General features: G+C 39.0%; 4 protein-coding genes and 1 non-coding gene across 6 annotated transcripts; 3 read left to right on the top strand and 2 right to left on the bottom strand.

Annotated features, from left to right (window-relative positions):
* Nucleotides 1–493: 493 nt before the first annotated feature.
* TRNAE-CUC (transfer RNA glutamic acid (anticodon CUC)) lies at nucleotides 494–566 on the bottom strand. Its single transcript has one exon. It is a non-coding gene; the product is annotated as a tRNA-Glu (tRNA).
* Nucleotides 567–642: 76 nt separating this feature from the next.
* LOC131330954 (protein WHAT'S THIS FACTOR 1 homolog, chloroplastic-like) lies at nucleotides 643–3,502 on the top strand. 2 transcript variants are annotated; one of them, XM_058364728.1, is made up of 2 exons: nucleotides 643–742; nucleotides 2,177–3,502. In XM_058364728.1, the coding sequence occupies exon 2, from the start codon at nucleotides 2,242–2,244 to the stop codon at nucleotides 3,487–3,489; it is 1,248 nt and encodes a 415-aa protein (XP_058220711.1). In that variant the 5' UTR covers nucleotides 643–742; nucleotides 2,177–2,241; the 3' UTR covers nucleotides 3,490–3,502. The 2 variants fall into 2 exon arrangements, with proteins under 2 accessions (XP_058220711.1, XP_058220712.1); XM_058364729.1 differs by lacking the exon at nucleotides 643–742 and adding an exon at nucleotides 803–949.
* Nucleotides 3,503–7,200: 3,698 nt separating this feature from the next.
* On the top strand, nucleotides 7,201–8,454 carry LOC131330963 (uncharacterized). Its single transcript, XM_058364740.1, has one exon. The coding sequence runs from the start codon at nucleotides 7,643–7,645 to the stop codon at nucleotides 8,174–8,176; it is 534 nt and encodes a 177-aa protein (XP_058220723.1). The 5' UTR covers nucleotides 7,201–7,642; the 3' UTR covers nucleotides 8,177–8,454.
* A 3,781-nt stretch (nucleotides 8,455–12,235) lies between these two features.
* LOC131330957 (SH3 domain-containing protein 2-like) lies at nucleotides 12,236–19,657 on the top strand. Its single transcript, XM_058364733.1, has 10 exons — nucleotides 12,236–12,469; nucleotides 14,340–14,459; nucleotides 14,538–14,607; nucleotides 14,686–14,837; nucleotides 17,055–17,156; nucleotides 17,422–17,622; nucleotides 17,727–17,789; nucleotides 17,925–18,074; nucleotides 18,215–18,289; nucleotides 19,259–19,657. Exons 1-10 carry the CDS (start codon nucleotides 12,410–12,412, stop codon nucleotides 19,373–19,375), a joined length of 1,110 nt encoding a protein of 369 aa, XP_058220716.1. The 5' UTR covers nucleotides 12,236–12,409; the 3' UTR covers nucleotides 19,376–19,657.
* Nucleotides 19,658–21,280: 1,623 nt separating this feature from the next.
* Nucleotides 21,281–23,826, bottom strand: LOC131330959 (B-box zinc finger protein 21-like). Its single transcript, XM_058364735.1, has 3 exons — nucleotides 23,540–23,826; nucleotides 22,579–22,980; nucleotides 21,281–21,999 (listed from the first exon to the last, which is right to left on the bottom strand). The coding sequence occupies exons 1-3, from the start codon at nucleotides 23,726–23,728 to the stop codon at nucleotides 21,712–21,714; spliced, it is 879 nt and encodes a 292-aa protein (XP_058220718.1). The 5' UTR covers nucleotides 23,729–23,826; the 3' UTR covers nucleotides 21,281–21,711.
* Between the last annotated feature and the right edge of the window lie 21 nt (nucleotides 23,827–23,847).

Consider the following 23,847-nt stretch of genomic DNA (forward strand, 5'->3'; position numbering starts at 1 on the left):
AGTCTGCTTTTGATTAAATTCAAGTTATTTTACATTATTCTATCTTGTTCTTGCTAAAAAGCAATTCGCGTATAAGTTTGCTTTTGATTAGATTCAAGCGTGCTTATATCTGTAGCTTGTTTTTGCTGAAATCTTAAGAGTTATCGTATATAAATTTGCTTTTGATTAAATTCAAGCTTGCTTATATTCTCAATTATCTTTTTTGATTTCTCTGTTTGAAGAGTGTCGATTTAGTTTGGTTGATTCACTGTAGAAAAATTCTCTTCGTTGAGATAATCGAACGGATAATCACAATTTCCTGATTAAATTAGCTATTTTTGAGTTAAATCTGAAAATGATAGAACGGATAATCACAATTTCCTGATTAAATTAGCTATTTTTGAGTTAAATCTGAAAATGATAGTAATTTTTATTCTTTTCTGACAGAACTGCATGCAATCATTTTGCCAAAGATTGTGCTAATTAGTCAGGCTCGGGAAAAAAAAAAAATTTTTTCCGTTGCCGGGACTTGAACGCGGGTCTCTCGGGTGAGAGCCGAGTATCCTAACCAACTAGACTACAACGGATCTTGTTCGAGAGCTGTAGCTTTAAACAATTTATACTCATAAATTGATCACAAAACCAAACCACACCAAAGCAAACTTGTAGTCCTAATCAACTCTTGTGTCGACTACGGGAAAAGATTTCCTGCTTCTGAAATTTGGTGTAATCATTTTCGGAGTAAAGCTCGAGTCTTTTCAAGGTTCGTCTTCGTCCCCTTTAGACACCCAAGTTTCTGAAATTTCGCTGCCTCTTTTACAGATTCAAATTAGTTCTCAGTTCATCGAATTACGGTTCCTGATTGCGTAGATTCTTCTTCTTCTTTTTTGTTGAACTGAGATTGCGTGGATTCTTGATACAGCAGTATTTCTTTCTTGGTTTCTTGGCTCACCCGAACCTTTTCATCAGTGTAAGCCTGTTTTCCTTGGTTTTGATGTACACTTCGGTAAAAACGAGTTAGCAAGATAAAGCAGGGCCACTTCACCAGTAGGAATAGGAATATGATTGCTAGGAATCAAATTCGATGAACTGAGAAACCAATTTGAATCTAATGTAATTCATTAGATTAATTCAGTAATCTAATTTCATTATGGTGTTTGGATTAATTCAGTAATCTTATCTTATGCAGGAATTAATTATTTTAGAAATTTATCAAAGCCAACATTTCTTTTTTGGACTAATTAAGCTAGGAATCTAAGATCCCATGGGGTAAGGGAGGGATCAAATTTTCACTCAATCTGGTTATGTAATTCCTGTCTCTCCCAAACGTGGGAATCCTAGAAGTATGGCATCACATTCCTATAGTTGTCCCTTCCAAACGTCAGAATCATGGAAGTATGTCGTCGCATGCCCATTTCTCCTCAAGATTCCTGTAATCCAAACTGAGCTAAGGGTATATCTTTAGAAAATTGCAGTTGTACATGTAAATTGTACTTTGAAGTTTAAATTGTTTGGGGGCTGCGATTTGGTTAATGCTTACATAGAAGGTAATACTAAGCGTATAGAGGCAGTAGTTCGAAATAATCCAGGTCTCTTTTCGAATCATGGGACACGATGCCCTAGACAAAGCTTAATGGAGATAAGTGATTCTTGTAGCCGAACCCCATTGATTGGATTCAAGCCTCAATTTGTTTTGTTTGGTACTTTTGGTTTTTTAGGCCCTTTAGTTAACTTTTTTCTTCGTTAGCGAAATGAAACCTGAGAAATGAGAATACATGGCTGGTGGTGTGAAGTGGAAAGAGCAAAAGTGGAGAGTTATACTTCTTGGATGGGAGGATGGCATTGTTGGAATATTGTTCTTTCATTTGATGTGATGTCTGGTGCTTCCAACATTTTCCTTAATATCTGCTTTCACAAGAAAGACTGTTGTTCAACGCTACTCGCCTCGAGTACAAAGACATCATCATTCTGCTTCAGCAGATTATGATTCTTAACATGTTTTGAATCTTGAGTTACTGGCATAGCTCTATTGCTACTTAAACCATCTCCTGCGATACTTGAACAAAAATACAAAATTAGTGGTACTTAGAGGCACTCCTTTCCCGCTTTTTAATGTCAATAGAAAAGAGGTCCAAGAAAGTTGTGTTGTCATGTTTTTATGTTAACTTTTTTCGTACTTTCCTTTCTTCTTACTCAGGGCCATTATCTCCTGAGAAATCTGAAGCTATATACAGATAATTACAAATTGGTGAGTTGCTTGACATGTATCTTCAATACCAAACGTATTTGAAATTGAGTATCTATTCTCCACCACGTCATCTTCATAGTCTTCGAAATTTCTCTCTTTGGTCAATGAAGAAGGACCCTGATCTTGAATCAGCTCTATCTCGTAACCGTCGCTGGATAGTAAATAATCAGATTAAGAATATCATTACGCGATGCCCCAACCAGGTGGCAACAGTTAAGTTCCTCCAGAGAAAGTTCAAAACACTAGATCTTCAAGGCAAAGCTCTCAATTGGCTTAAAAAGTACCCCTGTTGTTTTGAAGTTTATCTCAAGGATGATGAGTACTATTGTGGGTTAACAAAGCGAATGATGTTTCTGGTGGATGAGGAAGAACGTGTGAAAGAGATGCAGGAATCAGTATTTGCCGAGCGACTGGCAAAGTTGTTGATGATGAACTCGAATCGAAGGCTCAATGTCATGAAGATTAATGAGTTGAAGAGATATTATGGATTTCCAGATGATTATTTGATTAGAATCATACCCAAGTACCCAGAGATGTTTCGACTTGTTAATTACAGTGGGAGAAGAAGTTCAATGGAGATTGAGCTTGTTTCTTGGAATCCTGATTTAGCAGTTTCTGCAATTGAAATGGTTGCCCGAAAACAAGTGTCTGAGCCATGCTTTTCATGTTCATTACCTTCAACTTGGATAAAATCATGGGAGAGATTTCATGAGTTTAATTCATCTGCCTATATTTCTCCTTACTCAGATCCCAGAGGTTTGGTGGAGGGATCAAAAGAAATGGAGAAGAGAACAGTGAGTTTGGTGCATGAATTGCTGTCACTGACCTTGTGGAAGAAACTGTCAATTGTGAAGTTGGGTCATTTTGGAAGAGAATTCTGTTTACCTGAAAAGTTGAATGTGTTGCTGCTTAAGCATCCTGGGATATTCTATGTCTCAAATAAGTATCAGATATACACAGTTCTTCTTAGAGAAGGATACAATGGGTCGGAACTTATTGACAAGGATCCACTTGTTCTTGTGAAGGAGAAGTTTGGAGAACTGATGCAGGAGGGACTTCATGAATATAATCAGAGGCACCATACGATGAATCTGGTAAGGAAGAAGAAGAAAGGTACGATTTTGGAAAGATCAGAAAAAAGGAAGGACCCGAGCACTGACATGACTGAACAAGATGATCAGGGCGGTGATGTCGGTGGCATATTTGATCCTGAAGAAAGAGAACGGTTCTATAAATTGCTCTTTGATGATGGTGCACCCTGAGTTTTAAACAAAGGTATGATACTGCATGATGGTCATGTTGTAAGGATTATAGTTATGAAATGAGCTCATGTTTTCCTAGGAGGCAAATCATGCATCGCCATCATTGATGCTTATATAGTCTGAGCTTTTGGCTAGATTATTTTAGGAGACCCTTTTTCTTTCCTTGCTTTGGATGAGTACATTGTTGTATGCGGCGACCAAAGAAAGGGGAACCACTTCATACACAGTCAGAAATGTACTTTACCATGTCAAAAATCCTATGCTGGTGACATTGGTTATGGCCTTCCATAACCAAAGGCTTGTTGTTCCCTCTTGGTTCGAAGCGGAGCAAACTATGGTTACAGATTATGAACACCTACTCGAGATCCAACTTTGTAGATTTTAGGGTTAAAACCTAGAGGGAGTGTTGAAACTTCATTTGCTGATTCCGTGTCGACCTTTTTTTTTGGCCCTGTTACTGCTCAGAACTTCAAAAGTTCCTCATGTTAGAGTTCTGCAACCATTTTTCCCAGTCTTTAGTCTTGGTTATCCAGATTCTTGTTTGTCAAGAAGTGTTCTAATCGTGCTAGAGGAGTTATAAAATAATTCTCATCCTTCAGTAAATGGTACTACTTTGTTAATGACTTGAAATTTTCTGCGTTGGTATGTCGTGGTACATTGTAATTTAGACTATTTCTCTGAATGTTGCTTGTTTTTCGTTTGCTTTCTTGTCCACAACTTCAGATTGTGGCTTTTGAGCATTTTGGACGCCTGGGTTCACCAGCTTCTGGCATTTTCTTTTGTCAAATGAGGGAGACATGTGACATGAACCTTCTTTAAGGAAACAGAAAAAATATTCTTCCTGCATGGTAACTTATACTAGAAACTCTTGATTCATGGTAGTGAACTGCAGAGCTCCACACAACGATCAGAACTTCAGGAAGCCTGTAACTTGAAGCAGCTCTTTTAGTTATAAATTTTACTGGCCCCTGATATCCCGTTCATATTTGCATGCACATTGTCATTTAGTCTTCTCAGGACTAATGCAAGTCTCAAGAGCTCTCACTAAATTTTTTTTTGGATTTTGGTTGTTCTGACTGATCAATACAGAGCTTCAACTCTGCAGCATAAAAGCCCATGCAGATTTGTGAGCTGTTATAGAGACATGGGTTGCGGGTCCATAGGCATTGCTTAGGGCTACTGCCCAATTTGTGGCTACTCATTACGTACTGGACCAAAAAAATAAAAGGATGACAAACATGATTTTTTAGAAAATTCGTGTCAAGATGACATGGTAGTGGCATTTTTGAGTAATTGGTCGCTTGTCCTATGGTAATGCAACCCAACCATACGACATCACTTTGTATAGGCTATTTGTACGTCTGTTCTGTTTTCATAGCTTAGTCCTTCTCATGAACTATAGAACAAGGATGTTAGTTCTAGTAACCAGGAGGAGAACATGCATCCATTGAGCCTGGTCTCTATGGCAGGATATTTTGTGGGTGCAATCGTAAACCTATATCTAAACCTTTCAGTAGTTGCTTATAATGTTCTTCTTTTTGCTTTCATGAAGATACAAGTTAGAATGATGTTGTTGTCCAAGCATTGAGTTACTTCTTTGACTAGCTTTGGAGAAAGGCAGTAGTATCAACTATAGGAAAATGAACTCATCTGCCAAAGTCCTGCTTTGATGAAAGAAAACATTTTCTGTTTGGTGCATCTCCACAAGATTTTGATTATTATTAATTTTTTTTGGCTTAACAGAAAATGCATTTCTTTACAAGACCGAGACTATTAGATTAATTGGTTCAAACTAATGTATGGGCTTCGTCTAGTTTGAAACTTCCTGTCATCTTGTGAGCTGTAAATTCGTCTATTACTTATTTTGATGGCGCGTAAGAAAGATAGAGAAGCGGTACTTGTATGTTGTGTGGTACTCCGTATGTCTCCAGCAAAAGCATCTTGTGGTGCAAGCGGCTTGGTCATTTTGCAAGAGAATGCCCTAATGAACTACGGCATAGTTTTAAATCGCGGTATCGGTCGCCGTCGCGGTATCGGTCGCCGTATATCGGTATCGGGACATATCGGTGATACATCGCGGTAATCGGGTGTCGCGGTCGTGAATTTTTAAAATCATCAGCAACTTGTATAAAACTTGAAAAATATACTTTTGCCCCAAACATTGGCTTAAATTATCACATTTTAATTAATTTAAGACATGTAATAGCCCATTCTCTTCATGTGAAATATCCGATAATTTATCAAAACCTGCAAGTCAATAAGATTTTACAAATATGAGAAAAATGCAACATTATAAGTTTCGATATAATTGACATAAATAGCAAAAATAAGATGAAGACATTAAAATAAACACACTATAGAGGTTTTACATTACATAATCGCTAGCCACAACTAGTTTCAAGCTCATAGCTTTTAAGTCATACATAATTTTGCTAATACAACTTCAATGCCAGAATGAATGACGTGGAGGTACCGGAGGATTTACATATTCCTCATTAAATTGATCATCACCATGACTATTTTGATTTTTTATGTTTTCTTTTTTGCCGAATCGATACGTACCGGCCGTATCGGCCGAACCGGTCCAAAAATCGGTTACATACCGATACGTATCGGGAATCGGCCGGTTCGCCTGTGAATTTCAGTCTCACCGTTATACCGGCCTATATCCGAACCGAGAGTCCAAAATACCGGTACGAACCGGCCGATACGAACCGTATCGGCCGATATTTAAAACTATGAACTACGGTCTTTCTAGGTAATGAAATTCTTCCCGTATATTAAAATTTGGAATGTCTGAACATTTTGCCCTTTTTTCACTCTTCACTAAACTTTTTTAGCTTATGTGATATGTCTTGACTCTTGACGAGAGGTATTTGAAGTAAAAAAATTTTGACCAAATTTGGATAATGATGAGGAAAAACAAAAGATGTGATATAAAATTAGAACAATTGGCTTATTTTTGTCTTTGGTAATCTCTGTTTAAAATTGGATCATAATTTGGACAGAAACTGAAATGCTGACAACATTTTTGTGTGCAGCCACATTGCATCAGAGTGCACCTCAAAGGCACTAATGCTGGAATTGTCGAGAATCAGGCCACATGGTGACCCACTGTCCAAACGAGGGCATCTGTCATTCACGCGGCAAGTCCACATTGCAGCCAATTGTATCCTAAAACTGCAGAAGGACGGGCCGCATAGCTCATGACTTCGTCAATGAGCCCGTTTGCAACTTGTTCAATATAACGGCGCACCTAGCTAGGCAGTGCCCATGAAGTGATTTTGGCTGGTGGGGAGAGGTGGCACTGTGGCGGAGGGTTTTATGGGGTTTCCGGGCTGGAGACACTTCACGTTCGAGTTTCCTCTGGGTTAGATTTACGGATGGGGCCCCGCCAGAGGTACTGAGCTTTCACAAGAGTAATACTAATCTCTTTTGAGGATTTCAGTTTACATGCTAACACTGAGAATCCCAATTTGTGATGGTGGTTCTGAATGTCTTTCCTTTAGAACTCATTATACTATTTAAACCAACGGAAGGTTGTAATTTGAAGTGAGGATATGGTTTCTTCATGGTCTACGGCATTTTTGCTAGTACTTTGGAGAGCAATATGATGCAATTCTTGCAACTTGTCGGTATCATCATAATATCCAACGGCACCTTAGTCCTTGTCTTGGAAGTATATTATTGTATACAGCAACCAGCCAAGCATCTAAGCTTGAAGCTGAAGAATATTCATCAGGGGGCTCCTTTGGATGGTGAGTGCTTTTTCTTGTACTTTATTACTTATATTTACAGTCTCGATTATGTTTTTTTGCGGAGAATTTGGGATTACAAATCTACTCAGGACTTTCCTGTCTGTTGAGTGAGAATTCTTAACAGGGGGGGTTCAGAGATTGAAAGGAATCTTGTTCTTCAGGCTTAAATCAATCACTGCAAGTGGAAAGTGGGGACAAAGTGCACCGCAAGTCTCTCTCTCTCTCTCATAGTAGCTTCAAGATGACTTGATAAAGTGGGGGCAAAAGTCTAGCTGTCTCTAGCAGTTCATATCCATACAATGTTTGTTGTAAAAACAGTTCATATCCAAAAAGAGATTGTTATAAAACCACGGAATGGTAGCAACATATTCGCATCTTTCTGAGTCCAAAGGAAAATGGTACTAGCAAGATGTATATGGGTTCTCTTCATTCTCTGGATGGCCATTCTCAGCGGGAGAGTCGCTGGGGAGAATCCTGGCATTGCCCAAACTCAAAGCAATAGAACTTACACCGACGTTGCAGTTAATAACAAGTATAGCGGAGGAGGTGGAGGTGGAGGTGGTTATGGATGGGGATGGGGATGGGGAGGTGGCAGCGGCAGCGGCGGTGGTGGAGGGGGAGGTGGAGGTGGCGGCGGAGGTGGAGGAAGTGGGTGGAGAAGGGGAGGAGGAGGCAGTGATACGTGGGCATGGGGATGCCGGAGACCAAGACAATACACCGGTGGAGGGAGAGGCGGCAGCGGGAGGAATCGTCACCATATAGACAAGAAGAGATTGTTCAACAGTGGAGATTATAAGATTGGGGAGTTTGCACAGTGTATGGTTAGAGGGAGGTGCAGAGGCATGAGATTAGATTGCCCACTTCATTGTGGTGGACCTTGTTTCTATGACTGCACGTATATGTGCAAGGCGCATTGTCGCCGTCCCTAATTGCCTGGAAAAATTTAGTACGACTGGCAAGCTAGCCCGGACGTCCGGGTTTTAAAATAAAATAAAAAATTCTGGGCTTGGGTACTTGCTACATCTTTCTTTTCGAGTTTTTGTGTGGAGTCGGATGAGTTATTTATCGTTCTTTTGCTTTGGAAGATTGTACCTTTAGTTATGCTCGATGTATTTTTTTGTTTCTTTGAGCCTTGTGCTTTGAGTTATAATGAACTATGGGATGTAATGACTCTTTTATCTATGAAGTTCTTCTTTATTATCAAAAAGATTTTGTGTGGAGTCTAATAATTTCACTGACGAATTACGAGTTGCATTGTTATGATTTCTCTAGTTTTGCTAATGGAAGCGAAATGGTGCTACTATTTAACCATTGTAATTTATGAGGAATGCTTGTTTGATTGAAGTGTTACCTTCTTCTCTCTCTTTCGGAGAAGTTGTGACCAAAGAATTTTTGTGTGTGGATTGATTTTCGCAAAAGCCTTACTCCCCTCACTAAAAGGGCGATTAATCACGTCCGACAAGGGTTCTCCAACAAGCCTTGCATGGCTCTAGAAAGTACTCTAAATCATTGTTTGAACAAGGAATTACATTTACGTATCATCAGTGCCAATATTGATATGTTTGGGGCGATAAAAGATACCTTGACAAACTCCCATCCAATGCACAGTGTGCTATTACTGACATTTAACACCATCACATTTTGGGTACTACTGATCCATTCAAAGTTAAAGAATAAAGTAAGTTAAGAAGTATCACCATGTCAATTTTTTTGTTTAAATTATCAACAAATAGTTGAACCATCTGCGAATTCCATAAAAATTCCTATTGTGCTTTACGTGAAAAGTGCTCCACATTCTAATCAACATTCAATGCCGAAGCATTTCGTCGCTTACTATGTCCTTTCTTGTCTTTGGGTTGCCTAGGTATCCACCCTAGATCTTTGAATTATAATTACAAATACAAATAAATACATGTTGAATATGTTTAGTTAGAAGAACAAAATCTAAACTAGGTATATACAAAATTTAGATGAAATCTGAAATAAACAAGGCAGGAAAAATGGATGTTTTAGTTTAGATAAGCAAATGTTCATAGTGATTCAAGGGTGTTGTGAGATGTGGTTTGCAATGGAAGAAAAAAGGGAACACCCAACAAATGCCCATCCTGAAGCAAATCTGGGGTAGCTGGTTTCAATTTCGACTGTATGTGGTTAAATTTGTCCGAACATTTGGCATCGAAAAGAAACTCGAGAGAACTGAGCGGCACAATTGAGAAGGCACGATCCCTTCCCCAGTTCCATTGATGTAGGCATACAATCTCGTGTGTCAAATCACGTATATCTTCTATACTTGCTTTAGTTTATCTTATTGTTTGTGGTAGATCTTTAAAGTTGCATGGTTTGCATAAGAAAGGAGCTTGATCCTCATCATTTTTAAACAAATACGTGCTATAAGCCTAAAGCACAAGTTAACAACAACAAAAACTTGCGAGAGAGTTGGTCAAAAATAACACGTGCTTATCCTCTGTGAGATCTCCTGTCCGAATCTCACGGCAGCCAAACGCTCCAAACCTTGGAATCACTGAAGGGTCTATCTGGTCGTTAACTTCAGGCTTCAGAAATAGTCGAGATGCGCATAAGTTGACCTGGATATCCGGTTACACAGTAATTAAAAAAAGAAAAGAAAAGAAAAGAAAAGAAGTCTTAAAGTAAAAATCACGTATGCCACTTGATAGTACAATTATGTCGTGTAAGTTCAGAAACATGCATTGTGGCCTTGCGGGTACCATCAATGGGGCTACTGTGTATTACTTTTAGTAGTATAGACTGTACAGTATTTTTTTGGGTAAAAAGACTGTATAGTATTGCGTAGATCATGATAGGATGCGCATGCCAAGCTAGTAGTATTAATTATGCTCTCCTCTACCCATTACTGATTGAAATTTGCTTGAGAAATCAGATAATTTAAGTTGGATCAGTATTAGCAAAAGGAGCAGGGGAAGAAAAAGCATGCTTTCTCTGTTTTTGTTTGTGACTTCTCTAAACATATCTCCATTTTGCTTCATTTTCTCGACATATTAGCCTCCGCAGAACTGGAGGCCGTGTGCCAGGTTGCTGTGTTTGTCAAGCAGGCCTCGTCCTAAGCTCCAAAACTCGTAGTTCAGATTACAGAATTGGGTCACATAACGAGGGAATTACGTTTGTCTCGAATAAATGTAAGGCAAGTACAATTTTAAAGAATATTCCTCCATCGTTTAATCATATTCTTATCGATATCTGATTAACTAGATTTTTACAATGTCTTTCGGTTGGGGATGAAAAAAAAAAAAAATTTATTTGGTATTGTGCGTCAAGAAATGTCATGTTTTGTCAACCCGAACTGGAATTTCCAAAAGTTTCGAGCTAAACATTGGGGAAAATTCCCAAAGTCAAAGCAGGATTCAAAAAAGCCATACTTTTCCACTTCCAACACGCTTGAAAGTTGAAAAAAGCCCGATCAAGGCCCGACTGGAGGGCACGACGTCACGCAGGATCAGTTTCTTTAGTATGTGCCCGTAGGACTAAGGCTTGGCTTGACTCGTTTGGTAATTAAGTCAAGTTCTTAGATTCGTTTAGTAAACAAGTCGAGTTCAACATTTAAAAATTCGGTTCGTTTGTACCGGCTCAACTCATTTGAATAGGCTCGTTAAGAAAATTAACTTGGCTTTACTTGTTAAGAGCTTGGCTCGTCTACGAATGTGCAGAATTCGAGCTAAAGCTTTCGGCTCATTTACTTAACAAGCCGAGCTCGAACACTATAAATCACAGATCGGTGGGTGTGCACCCATAGATCGGTGCCCGAAGCATTTTTTGTCAAACAATTGGAGCAGTAGAAGTCTTCTTTTTGGAACTGAAAAACCATGTAAATTGCTTTTCCCACCCCCCCTGACACCACACCCCTCCCGGTCCCACATCCTTTTTCCTCTTTTACCCTCCCTCAGCCCTTTTAATTACCTCTCTCCGCCATTTTAATTGGTCTGGGCTCTGCTACCCCAAACGGCGACGTTTGGGTTAAAAAAAATTCTCACCATCAATTTGCAATCCTATAGAGCAGAAACGTAATTATGAGAGCTTTAGAGACAAAATTTGATTATGTCTCTTTAGAATAATATGATCAAAATAAAAAGATCTTCACACCTGTTCAAACGCATTAAAAATTGAAGTACCTAATTTTTTAACCATATTTTTTAATATATAAACGGTCTAAAAAAAATTAAGTGCTCAAATTTTCCCTCCATTTGAATCGGTGAAAAGATCTTGTTATTCTGATTATATTGACAAGATCTTTGCACTTATTCAAACGGAGCGAAAATTTAAGCACTTAATTTTTTTAGACCGTTTATATATATTAAAAACTATGGTTAAAAAATTAAGTGCTTCAATTTTTAATGCGTTTGAACGGGTGTGAAGATTTTTTTATTCTGATCATATTATTTTAATTTATTTCTTTATTTAATTACTCATATCTTTTTAAGGCCTTTCAACAAAACACCCTAAGACTTATTTTTTAGTTCTAAGACTCTCTTAAAATGTCCATTAAAAGGCTTTGGAACCAAAAATTTATTACGACCATTTAGGATGAAATGATCAGAAAAAATAGCATCTTTGCACTTATTCAAACGGATTGAAAATTGAAATACTTATTTTCGTAACTATATTTTTTAATCTATAAAGGACAAAAAAAAAAAAAAACAGTCGTATAAACATGATCAATTGAAACACTTTTTTTTTTCTTAATTACTTTACAAAGCCTAGAATTAGAACCTATTATTAAAGAGAAAAAAAAATTCAAACTAGAAAGAAAGAAAAAGAAATAAAATGAAAAAAAAAAAATTAAACTGGAAAGCAAAGGAAAAGAAAGAAAGAAAGAAAGAAACTGTAATGAAAGAAAGAAGAAAAGGAAGAAAGAGAGAGAGAGAAAGGGGCGGGGTAATTCCGGAAAAGGGGTGGTGGGGCCGGGAGGGGTGTGTGTCAGGGGAGGGGGGAATAGCAGCTCTCATCCTCTCTCTCTCTCTCTCTCTCTCTCTCTCTCTCTCTCTCTCCATTTCCCAGCTCCCAACACATTTGAAAGTTGAAAGTCTCTCTCCCTCCCTCCCCCCCCTCTCTCCTCTCTGATTCCTTCTCTCTCTCCCCCATAGAAAACGCGGAACTTCCAAACTGCAAAAACCTCTGGTAAATGAGAGATGGATACATTCAGAAAACAAGCCACAAAGCTCAGAGAACAGGTCGCTAAGCAGCAACAGGTACTCTCTCTCTCTCTCTCTGCCCCACATCCAAGCCCTAGTCTCACGCTCCAATTTGAGAAACACCAAACCCTTCGCGTTTTGGATCTATTGCATACTTTTTTCCTTATCGTCTCCGTACGATTACCTAGTAGATCATTGCTATCTCTGTATCGCCTACTGTAATTATGATCGTCGACGGGCTGAGGTTTGTCATTATATTGCTTTGGATGATGCTTTTGAGCTGTTTGGAGTTTAATAGTGTTGTACAGTTAGTAGAGGATGGTATACGAGAATGTGTGATTTATTGGTTATTGTTGCCTTAATTTTCATCATTAATAGATGTGAACTTTACTTCTCTAAAGTAAGTGGAAAGTAATTACTACCTGTGAGTTTAAATTTGCAAAATACAAAGTAAATATAAAGTAAGCGTTGTTGAGAATGTCGGGAATTTGGCCAAACCAACAAACACACTACACGCACATAATAATCAAGAACAGAAAACAATAATGTAAGACTGAATTTATGTGGTTCCCCTACAGTTTGTTGGGTACATTCATGGCTCACACCAGTTCCACAATGTATCGAATGAAGAAAGAGTACATTCATGGGTACATTATGCGAATAGCAAGTATTTATATACAAGGTTGAACCCCGAACCCCTGGTGAAGCGTGACCCAAATTGAATCGAACCTTCACAAGCCCAACAAAGAAAACGGCCAAACCAACTGACACACAATGGAAAGAATAATCAAGAATAGAAAACAAGAAAGCAAGACATAGGTCGAACCCCCTAATAGTCACCAAACCACGACTCAATTCGAATTAGGCTTCACAAGCCCAACAACTAGAATAAAGGCTTGAGCCTAATTTGCAATGCAGTGTAATCGGCCTTTAGAACATAACAGATAGGAAAGTAGATGGAAAATATGTATGGCTATTGCTATCATGATTAAGGTTTTTTTGGTTATCAAAATTTTGTTGAGATTTTGGATCATGGTTCGCTTCTGATTAGCTAAAGTTGAGTTAGTTCAAAGCTATTCCAGAGTAAGTACGTTCATTACCTCCTTTTGGGAGTTGAGTTAACGATGCAGTTACTGTTTTGGTGAGGTGTGCACATGTAATGGCCCTGCTAATCTGGGAAAACGTGGTCTTTTAAATTCCTCACGGTGAAACCTCTAGGTATACAGGCAATTACGAAGATATTTTGGATAGCTTAAGTGGTTTTTAGGTATTACGATAATGTCCATCTTTAGGATTATGTCCTCCTCTTACTTCCTTGTGTCAAGTGTTAGGGCTTTTTTAATACATACTTATACCCACACGCCAACCCTTCTCCAAGAATTCCATGAAATATTGAACGACATTCAAGCAAAGAACGTGGTCTCACATTCCACTTTCACAAGGCTCATATTCATCTGTTGTAGTTGATTTGGAGGAGTGAAATGCATAATTTCATTTCTACTTTTTACTACAATATCACTAGACATTTTGACTCACTGGGCTTTGCTACTAAAGTGGGCAACATAAGTAGTTAGCTCAAAAGAGGTTTCTTTGTCAGCAAGAAGAGGATCAGCTCCTTTAGTAATTAATAGTAGTGTCTGTATTTTCAGTCCCAGCTGAAGGTTAGGGTTTCTCATGTTGTTTGGTTGTTCTACGGTCATGCAATGAAGTACATGGAGGATGATCTGAATTCTGAAAATGTTCATTTGAGTTCTGTGATATAAGGTTAAAGCTTTACTTGTGTGTTTTATCTCAGACCTGCATGCATATGGACCATGGTTGGTAATATTAAGCATGTTTCAGGCTTTCAGCCTCCAGGTTTCCACATTCACGTGTTGAGCTTGCTGATTTTTTGTTTCTTAATTATTGTCGTTTAATATTCCCGTAGGCTGTATTCAAGCAGTTTGCTGGTGGACTTGGAGGTTCAGATAGTAACGTTGCTGATGAAGTAGAATTTTACCAACATAAAAAACTAGAGAAGCTATACATATCAACCCGTGCTGGCAAGGTTGGCTGCCATTCTCTTGCGTTTGTGTAAACCTTATTCTTTCTTGAAACTCTATAATTTAACTCTCTGCCTTACCAGCACTTCCAAAGAGATATTGTTCGTGGCGTGGAAGGTTATATTGTTACTGGATCCAAGCAACTTGAAATAGGTACTTTCTGAAGTGTTCTTGTCCTATCAATATGTAAAATTGCATCAGTTATTTATACACTTGTTCTCTCTTACCCAGGCGCCAAGTTGTCGGAAGACAGTAGAAAATATGGTGCCGAAAACACTTGCACCACTGGCAGCACACTATCCAAAGCTGCCTTAAGTTATAGTAGAGCTTGCGCGCAAATTGAAAAGGAGCGCGGGAATCTACTGAAAGCCCTTGGCACACAGGTTTGAGCAAGTATTTTCTTATGAGAATAGAGTAAGATTCCGATGTTATCAGTTGTATGGGTGACTGGGTCTGATCCTTTGGGCAATATATGCACCCAAGGATACATGCTAGCTGGAGAAATATATTTCACTCACTGTAGACCTATTGAAGAACCGTTACTAGCCGTTATAGGGCATGTCATTTCAGATGAACTTCAAAGGATGAATCCAACCAATTTGAGGTTGTATTCAATTATCTTAATGATAATCCTTTCAGCTTCCATTTCCTCTTTCTAGTTGATGGTATCTCGGACAACATCTATTTAAACAATATCTGAAAACTGCACCTATTCTGTCCCAATCAATGCTATGCTTATATTCGAGTTTTAGTGTCCTTGATTGGTTTGACCTCCATACACTGTCGCGTAAACGTTAAATAAAGTTTCTGCTGACAAACCTTGGCTGTCATGGCTCCTTTCAACCTCAGTCGTTAGGCGTGCTATTTCTTGTCTCTTGTCCGCCAGTATCTGCTCTTTGTGGTTTTGTTTTTAAAAATTTTATGTTTATGAATCTTACTCTATGCAAGCAGCTTGAATCCTCTTCTGCTTTTATAGGAGTAGTGTATATTGATGATGTTAATATTTGGTGGTTTCTATCTAATTTTCTGGCTTTAACCCTGAAGTTGGATAAATACTTTTTATTTTTTTTTTGGTAAAGAAGGATTTTATTACCAAAAATAAAGCACGGAATACAAGAAAACATGGGGCATACCCCAGAGGAAAACGAAACCAACAAACTGGAACAACTAGAAGACAAGGAAAAACAAACTACATCAGAATCTAAACTACCAGCTAGCTACAAAATTCTCTCTGAAATATTCCAAGTTCTACAAAGAGCTAGATTCCCAGAACTTCTACCAACATTCCTCTAAGAAGATACCCTGTCCTGTACATCCTTGACAATCATATCAAAGACGGTATCCATAGAGTACTGCTTGTTGCAAAAGACAGAGTCATTTCAAGCTTTCCAAATGTAATATACCGTTCCAGCCATAGCTAACTTGTAAAGAGCAGAAGAGAAATCTTTCCACTTTTGATGCTGAATAGCCCAACTTATCTTCTGCCCCCACTCCCAAGGCCTCCTAGAAATGCCCAACATATGAAGAAATCTGCCCCATAAGAGCATGTACATCAACAATAGGTAAACTACCCAGCCAAAAAGCACCTTTTTTACTTTACCTACTCAAATTTTCCTTCCACACTGCAGCAGCCTCTCTTTCCTCCTCTCTATTCCCATTAAACAAGATAAAATAGTACAGAGTATATCTATTCTTGATATCATAATGAATGAACAGCTGAGGGAAGAGGGGAAACTGGCCTTCCGAGTTCCGACGACTTTGGCTATAAGTTTCGATCATTTCTTCGCGAGTCGGCGCCAGACCCTTGGGGAAATCCATAGTAGCTCGACGTAAATTGCAACTCCCAGATGAAGCTGCAGACCCACACCAAGATCTGCGCGTTTTGTAGTAGTCCGGAGATTCTAGACGCCGCCGCTGGTGGTGGTTCATGGTGGTGAGCCAGAAAATGATGCCGGGGAACTCGGTGTTGATGGAAATGCTCAGGTGACGATTGATTAGGTTCCGGATCAAGGCGTTTGCAAAATCGATTACGTTGGTAGTGGTGGATTTTTGAGAGAGGGAGAGTGAGATAGCAGAAGAGGAAAGAGAGAAGTGAAGAACGGGAGAGGGAGAGAGGAGGAGAGAAAAACAATAGTATTTTAGTGAATGGCTATGAACAGTGGCTCGAGAAATATACCGAACCAAAAGACCAAATGTATTTTACCTTGCACTTTACCGATTCTGGTGTACCATGATTTTCTCACTTTGCATAGGTGAAGTAGCTAAAATTGGGTGTTTAACTAGTCTGGTGTACATGCTCTAAGCAGGCTGAGACAGAGCAATAAAAAAAGAGGTGGAAATGGGATTCATGCATACAGTGACATAAAACACATAATGGATCCACTTGCATCCCCCAAGAGAGAAGTCTATCCTTCGTAGAGAGACGACCCCGACACACTAGCCACATAATAAAAGCCCATCTCGGGGGATAAGTTGCTTGGTGTTTCCAAGTAAATCTTGCATTCATGATTCGAGTTTCTCTTTTTGCATATTTAGTTGTCACTTATATTGAGGTTTGTTTTTTCTCTTTACCTTTTGTGATCCATCCCTTGTATGTCCAGGTCGCTGAGCCTTTGAGAGCGATGGTTGTAGGAGCTCCATTGGAGGATGCCCGACATCTTGCTCAAAGATATGATAGAGTGAGACAGGAAGCTGAAGCTCAGGTGAAATTGGATATGACCTCTATATATCTGCTGAATATAGTTGCTTGATACTCATTTGTTCTGCTTGCTACCTCACGAGTGACTAGCCCAGAGGCCACGTCTGGTGTATTTCTTCTGATACTGTGTTTCTGGCTAGTATATTAAGCAAATAAGCAAACTTGTAAATTTGGCGAGCATACTAAGTAGCTTACTAAAACATGGCACTCTTTGTTGTCTGATTATCATTTACCTGCCCATTTTTACGTTCTGCTTTCAACCCAGACAGGTTATTGAAGTTTCAAGGCGCCAAGCTAAAGTAAGGGAATCCAATGGGAACCCTGAATATATTTTGAAGATGGAAGCTGCTGAAGCAAAGCTTAATGAGCTGAAATCGAACATGGTTACATTGGGTAAGGAAGCTGCTGCAGCAATGACCGCTGTCGAGGCCCAGCAACAGAGGCTGACACTCCAGCGACTTATTACCATGGTTATACATTTTTCCTATTATTAGGATTATAACTTCTTACTCCAATACCAAGTTCTTAGAAAGTTGATTTAATCTCGACTTTGTTGTTTGTTTCCATGCTGAAGATTGAGGCAGAGCACAATTATCATCAGAGAGTTCTACAGATACTAGATCAACTTGAGGGTGAGGTATGAACTGATTTGGACATATCTTTCTAATGGAATCGTGGATCGTTGTGCCTCTTTCTTTTAAGTTGGATCCTCATTGTAACTGTTATGTACATCAGAGTGGTGATTAAAATGATTTGTTTTTTTCACTGATAGATGATGTCGGAACGCCAACGTATTGAAGCTTCTCCTAGTCCAGCCATAAATAATATGCCTCCTCCCCCACCCTATGAGGAGGTCAATGGTTTATTTGCTTCTCAGACATACGATGGTTCAACAGATGGCATGGGATATTTTTTAGGAGAGGTAACTGTTACTATTGACTCCTATTTTTCTCATTGGTAAAATGGGTTGAAACATTTTCTTCTTATTTTAGGAACCATTCTGCAATTATAAATATCACTCTCCATAGTTTGTGACTTCCGACTGTTTCCATTTGCTCCTAGGTCATACATTCATACCAAGCAGAGTCTGATGTGGAGTTGACTTTGTCAGTTGGAGATTACGTTGTTGTCCGAAAGGTTCTGCCTGTTTTTTTTATATGCCACTTCAACTGTTTGTCTTTAAGTTTTTAGGGTTTGTATTCCTTTTTCATCCTTCTTGTAGTATCTGCAAGTTTTCTGTCAGTTATATGTGCATACTTCGAATTTACTCTAGGAGCATAGAAATTTGGTGTTTATTGTCTCAAAGATCAATGTTTACTTGGATGCTATAGGGTCACTGAAATGGATGGTGTTAGGCTGGTGGCTGTAGTAGTCTGGCTCTTAGTTGCATGTCACTGAAATGGATGGTGTTAGGCTGGTAGCAGACGGCCCAATATAGTTTTTATATCAACTTTGTGGACTAAACACATAGATAAGTCAAATACGAGACGTTAATCCTAAATCTCTTACTTCTTTTCTTTTTTTATTCTTTCTTGCATATGTTTGCAAAGAGAAGTCTGAATTTCTTCTTCGAGATTAGTGTGATGGAAGCTCCCATCCTGTCAAGGAGTGCCGATTCGAGCTCCTGTGTCGGGAGCAGACCACTTTGGAAGCTCCTTGCAACTAAGATCTGATTAGTTAATTGTAGTGAATGATTACTGAATGATAATTGATGTCATTATATCAAGATGAATCATTCTACATAATTTATCTTAACTAACAAAATTGCAACTATTTTTACGTAGATTCTCTTAATTAGGGCATGTGTATTTTGTGGACCCATTTTGCCCATCTGGTCGCTCTTTCGGTCTCTCCAACTTTTCATGTGAACATCTGCCAAATCTTTACCTGTAATTGTGAATTTGATAGTACTTGTTATTCTAAGCCCAGTGCTTTGAGTAAAGGTGCCTTTCTTGCATCTAATTTATTGGTTAAAGGAATCTTGAAGTTCTTGTTTAGTTTGCTATGAATTCTCTGGCTTTTGCTGTATCTGCTGTTGTCTATTCCAGTCACACTCTGGAATTACTTTTAGCTGTAATCTGAGGTTGGTTGCCCGTTTGTTGGCAGATGTCAAGTAACGGATGGGCAGAAGGCGAATGCAAGGGGAATGCGGGCTGGTTCCCCGCGGGATACATAGAAAGAAGAGATCGGGTTCTTGCGAGCAAGGTGGCTGAAGTATTTTAAATTTGTGTAAGTTTATTCCTTAAAGTTTGTACTGCTTGATTTCTTGCATGCAAAATGTGTTAAAATGTTTTTGAACGCTACTAATACATGTTCATATTATTGGAACAAGGCAAGCCTGCCTTGATCCATTTGTCCCTTTTTGGTACACTCTGTAAGATACTATAGTTCCTTCGGTTTCATGTTTTGCTTGCACTTTTTTTGTTAGATTTTATTCGCGAATTCGGGAGAGAAGCAAAATTGTTCTTATCAACTTTCATATTATTGGAAAAGGTCTTCAGTTTCTGTCAACATCCAAACGAATATTTTTTTTTGGTCATACGGTATACACTAGAGGGGGTTAGCGGTCCGTTAGAATGTTAGTCGACGGGAGCTTTAGAGGCTATCCGTAGCCCTGAACCCCAAACCGGTTCCCAATGGGACTCGAACTCAGGTCACCACTGGGGAGTGAAATGAGACAACTAACTTTACAAGCTTGATTTCTCACATTCAAATGAAATTTGCCGATCGAAAAAACAACTCAACAATATTGAAAATCCAAACGAAATTTGTGATAAAGATTGTTGTGTAGCGAAAGAGACGATGATTTGTGTATAGCTTCGTATTGTGTTCACATGAGTGGGAAGGAGAGCCAGGTTGGAAATGAAAGCAACCGCGTCCCTACCATTTAAGGAACTTCTTAATGGACATGGCTCGTCGGCCGTTCCCTTATAGGGATTGCGCCGTGTAGTGGGCCAATTGTCGGTCCATACCAAATTTATTTTTATGATTGGAATTGTTCCAGTCGTAGAGCTGATTGAGAACTTCATCCATATAAAAAAAAATCTGTTTTCAGAAACATAAATGCACTCTTATAAGTTATTAGTTGATGTCCTCTATGATTTCTACACTATGAACCGTTCAGATCGTAAAAATGACCTGGGATGGGTTAAAAAAATGGGTCAAACTGCAGGGTGCAATCGAGAAGCCATTTCCTTTGTGGAAACCAGCCCACTTCCCTTCTTATCTTTTATGTGTAGGTTTATCCTCATCATCATCATAGGTATGACTCATCTTCCTCTTTTTCCCCATCTTTCTGCAATCTGTCACTCACTCACTAGACCGAACAGTGGACCATCTCTCACTAGACCAATGCCAAATACAAAGGCAACCGCACCCTTTTTCACTTCATCTTTCTGTTTCTGAACTGTCGTCTCCTTTCCTTCTTGAATCAGTTCCTCACTTATTATATAACCACAAACAATTACACAAAGGATTGTGATTTTGACACTCCAAAGATTGATGAAAGGGCTTCAAAATTATTCGGAGCCATTCTAGTAATTTTTGGAGTGCTAAAATCAATTTCCTTGCACAAACACTTTCACGTACATTCATATCTTTTGGCGGGTCTCACATACACTGTAGGTGTAGTGTATATGGGTCCCAATGTAAATGTAAATGGATTTGGGTAAATATTTGTGGTTGTAGAATAATTGATCAATTTCCTTCTCATTCCATCCCTCCATCCATGCCCCTCCAAAATACATTTGTGGATCCCATGTCGAGTCCATAGTTGTGTTGCAAAATTACAAATCGTTCATTACTACGGATATGCTTAAGCCCAAGTTACCAAGTAATAGTTTACATGATTACACGGATATGATTAAGCCCAAATTACCGAGTAAGAGTAATAGTTTACATGATTCTTTATATATCTGGGATCACCCACGTAGATTCCAATGTGAGACCCATGTAGATTCCAATGTGGGACGGGTTATCACATAATAGGTTCATGTCTGCGACTTGTTTTGATAGTCCGAATTATATAAGTTTTGAAGGTCTCAAAATGTGGATTATCCATACAACAAAATTACGTTATTAGAGCACGAGCCATGTTCATTTTCTTTCCGAAAGAAAAAGAAAAACATGTCAGTACAATTTCTCGTACCAGATCCAACATTCTTCATTAAAGGATTCACCTACTCGAAAAAGACATTACAAATAAAAGACCCACCGTCTGCAGCTTGCAAATTACAAGTACATGGGAAATTATGATGCACAACACAGATCAGAAGATCCACAGCAGAAAAAACCCAGACAAAACAGCAAAAGAGAAAGCTACAAATTAAAACCACTGAAAACTAGGAGGGAGAGAGAGAGAGAGAGAGAGAGTTTTGGGTCTAATAATTATGATTATCTAAGTCTCATAACGTGCGTGTGCATTTATGATGGGGAGCACGCATGAAAGATCTCAAACTACTCCAGCTCACGAGAGCGATGATTGAGAATGTCTACACGGTGTGATGACTAAGAGTGGAACCGGAAGGTCCTAGCGAAGGATTACGTGAATAAAATTATTACTACCAGAAGGTTCTAGATCTCTTGGAGCTAGGATTGGAAGGAGAGCTAATCTGAGGAACAATGAAACAGCCATCGTCTCTCCACTTTCTGCTAGATTTAATCCTGTTTGTTACTACTTCTTTGGACTCTTTGAAGCTTATTTGGCCTCCAAATGAAATGTTCGAAGATGGGCATTGATGGGTCGGGAAAATTGGCAGCGTCGGAAGCGCTTCGGGCGAAGAGAATGAACAACGCAGATGATTGCTCTCCAAATCCACATCCCAGATCGGCAACACATCACCAACAGCCTGTTGATCATTTTCCAAAATAGTAAATCACTCGTATAATGTTGTCGATATCGATGTTAGTCTGATTTTGTTCATTCATCACCTAAAACGTGAGTGAACATTACCACCGTGGAAAGAGAAAGTGCGAAGCAGAGTGGGACTTCAAATCGGATTTGTGGTTATGTTGATTCATCGATTACTCTTGACAAGACTAACATAAACAAGAAAATCACTGAAAACTAAAACAAGGTTTAGTAAAGACAAATTGGTTTCAAATTTTTACATTTGATTCATTTATTTATAGCATAGAGATGAACAAAAAATAGTAATCATGCGGATAATGTGCACAAGGTGCATCATGTTCGTGAAAATTAAATTGATGTATCATCTATGCAAAATGTTTATTGAAATTCAATTTTTTTTAACCATTAAACGGCTCGAAAATGGCCGTGGTTAGCAAAATCAAAAATCAAAATCTATTATATTTCATTCATTAAATATCTTCCGAAAATTTATAGTAAAATGATTTCGGAAAAAAATGGTTATGGGATATAAAAAAAGAAAAGAAAAAGGCTAGGTGGGATGGAGTGTGTTGCAAACCTCAGACAAACCGAAGGAGGAGGGAGGAGGAGAATCAAGAAGGTCTTCAACGCGCCACCCCGGTATCGTCTCTATCAAGTACTCCGATATGCTACTGATATTCGTTCCCACCGCCGTGGTTTTTACTGTGGCGGCGACGGACAGTGAATTGTGAATTATTGCCGGTTTAACCGAAATGGGTTTTTCGATTGAGATTTGAGCACCCTTTTGGGACTTGACATCGGGGACCGAATCAGAGGCGGTGGCCGAAGAGTAGACGGTGGCGGTGGCGGAGAGCTTAACTCCGGTGAGGAGGAACCTGTTGTGATTCTGGGTGTGCTCGTTCGCTTTGTGTATCGGAAAATCGCAGTCTCTGCATAGAATCGCCCTGTCTTGTTGGCAAAACAAGAAAGCCCTCTTCTCCTTCATAGACATGAACAATAAAAAAAAATCCAGAATCAGAAATAAGATCGATAAACGAACAAAGCTATTCGATTTTGAGCTTTTGAGCTTATGTTTGTGTTAGTAGCTCATTCAAGATTTGGTTTGAACATTTTTTTTCTCGTGTACGTTTGTTAAAAGCTCATTAGTTCTGTACGTTAAGTAAACCAACCAAACCAACCAACCAACCGAGCTTGAAATTTTTTATGAAACTTGTTAAGTTTTCATATCAAGCTTAAATAAGTTACTCCACTATTCAACTCGTTCGACTCCATTAAAATGTATAAAAAATTTAAGATACTTTGTTGATAAAAAAAAGAAAAGAAAAGCTACACAAGATGCCCTCGTGTTTGACTCGATTAAATAATGAACAAGATGTATGTGAACATGTCTCAAAGCTAGGCTACGTTTTCAAATCAAGTTTAAACAATTAACGGCTCGGCTCCTTTATCACCCTATTCAGAAAGGTGAAATTACTTCAATTCTAGCTCGGACTGGGATTAAATTACAAGTAGAGATTTGATTGGGATGATGTTGTTACCTTGCAGATGTCGCAGAGGGGGAAGTGGGTGGGGGAAGGAGGGTGGAGGAGAGAGAAGCGGTGGTGTTTTCCGGCGAGTTTGTTGGCATGGTGGACGCGGTGGTCGCAGCCGTCGCAGAGGGCTGCTTCGTCGGCCGTGCAAAACACCGACGCTTCGTCTTTGGTACAGACGTCGCACTGGATCTTCATTTAGTTGGTTCCGAAGCTTCAAAGCTTGTAGTTGTCGTCTGACTTTATGAGAGAGAGAGAGAGAGAGAGAGAGAGAGAGAGAGAGGAAAAAGATAGCAGAAAAATAAAAGTTATAAAGG

This window comes from Rhododendron vialii, chromosome 6a, assembly GCF_030253575.1.
Source record: "Rhododendron vialii isolate Sample 1 chromosome 6a, ASM3025357v1".
NCBI classification, from domain to species: domain Eukaryota; kingdom Viridiplantae; phylum Streptophyta; class Magnoliopsida; order Ericales; family Ericaceae; genus Rhododendron; species Rhododendron vialii.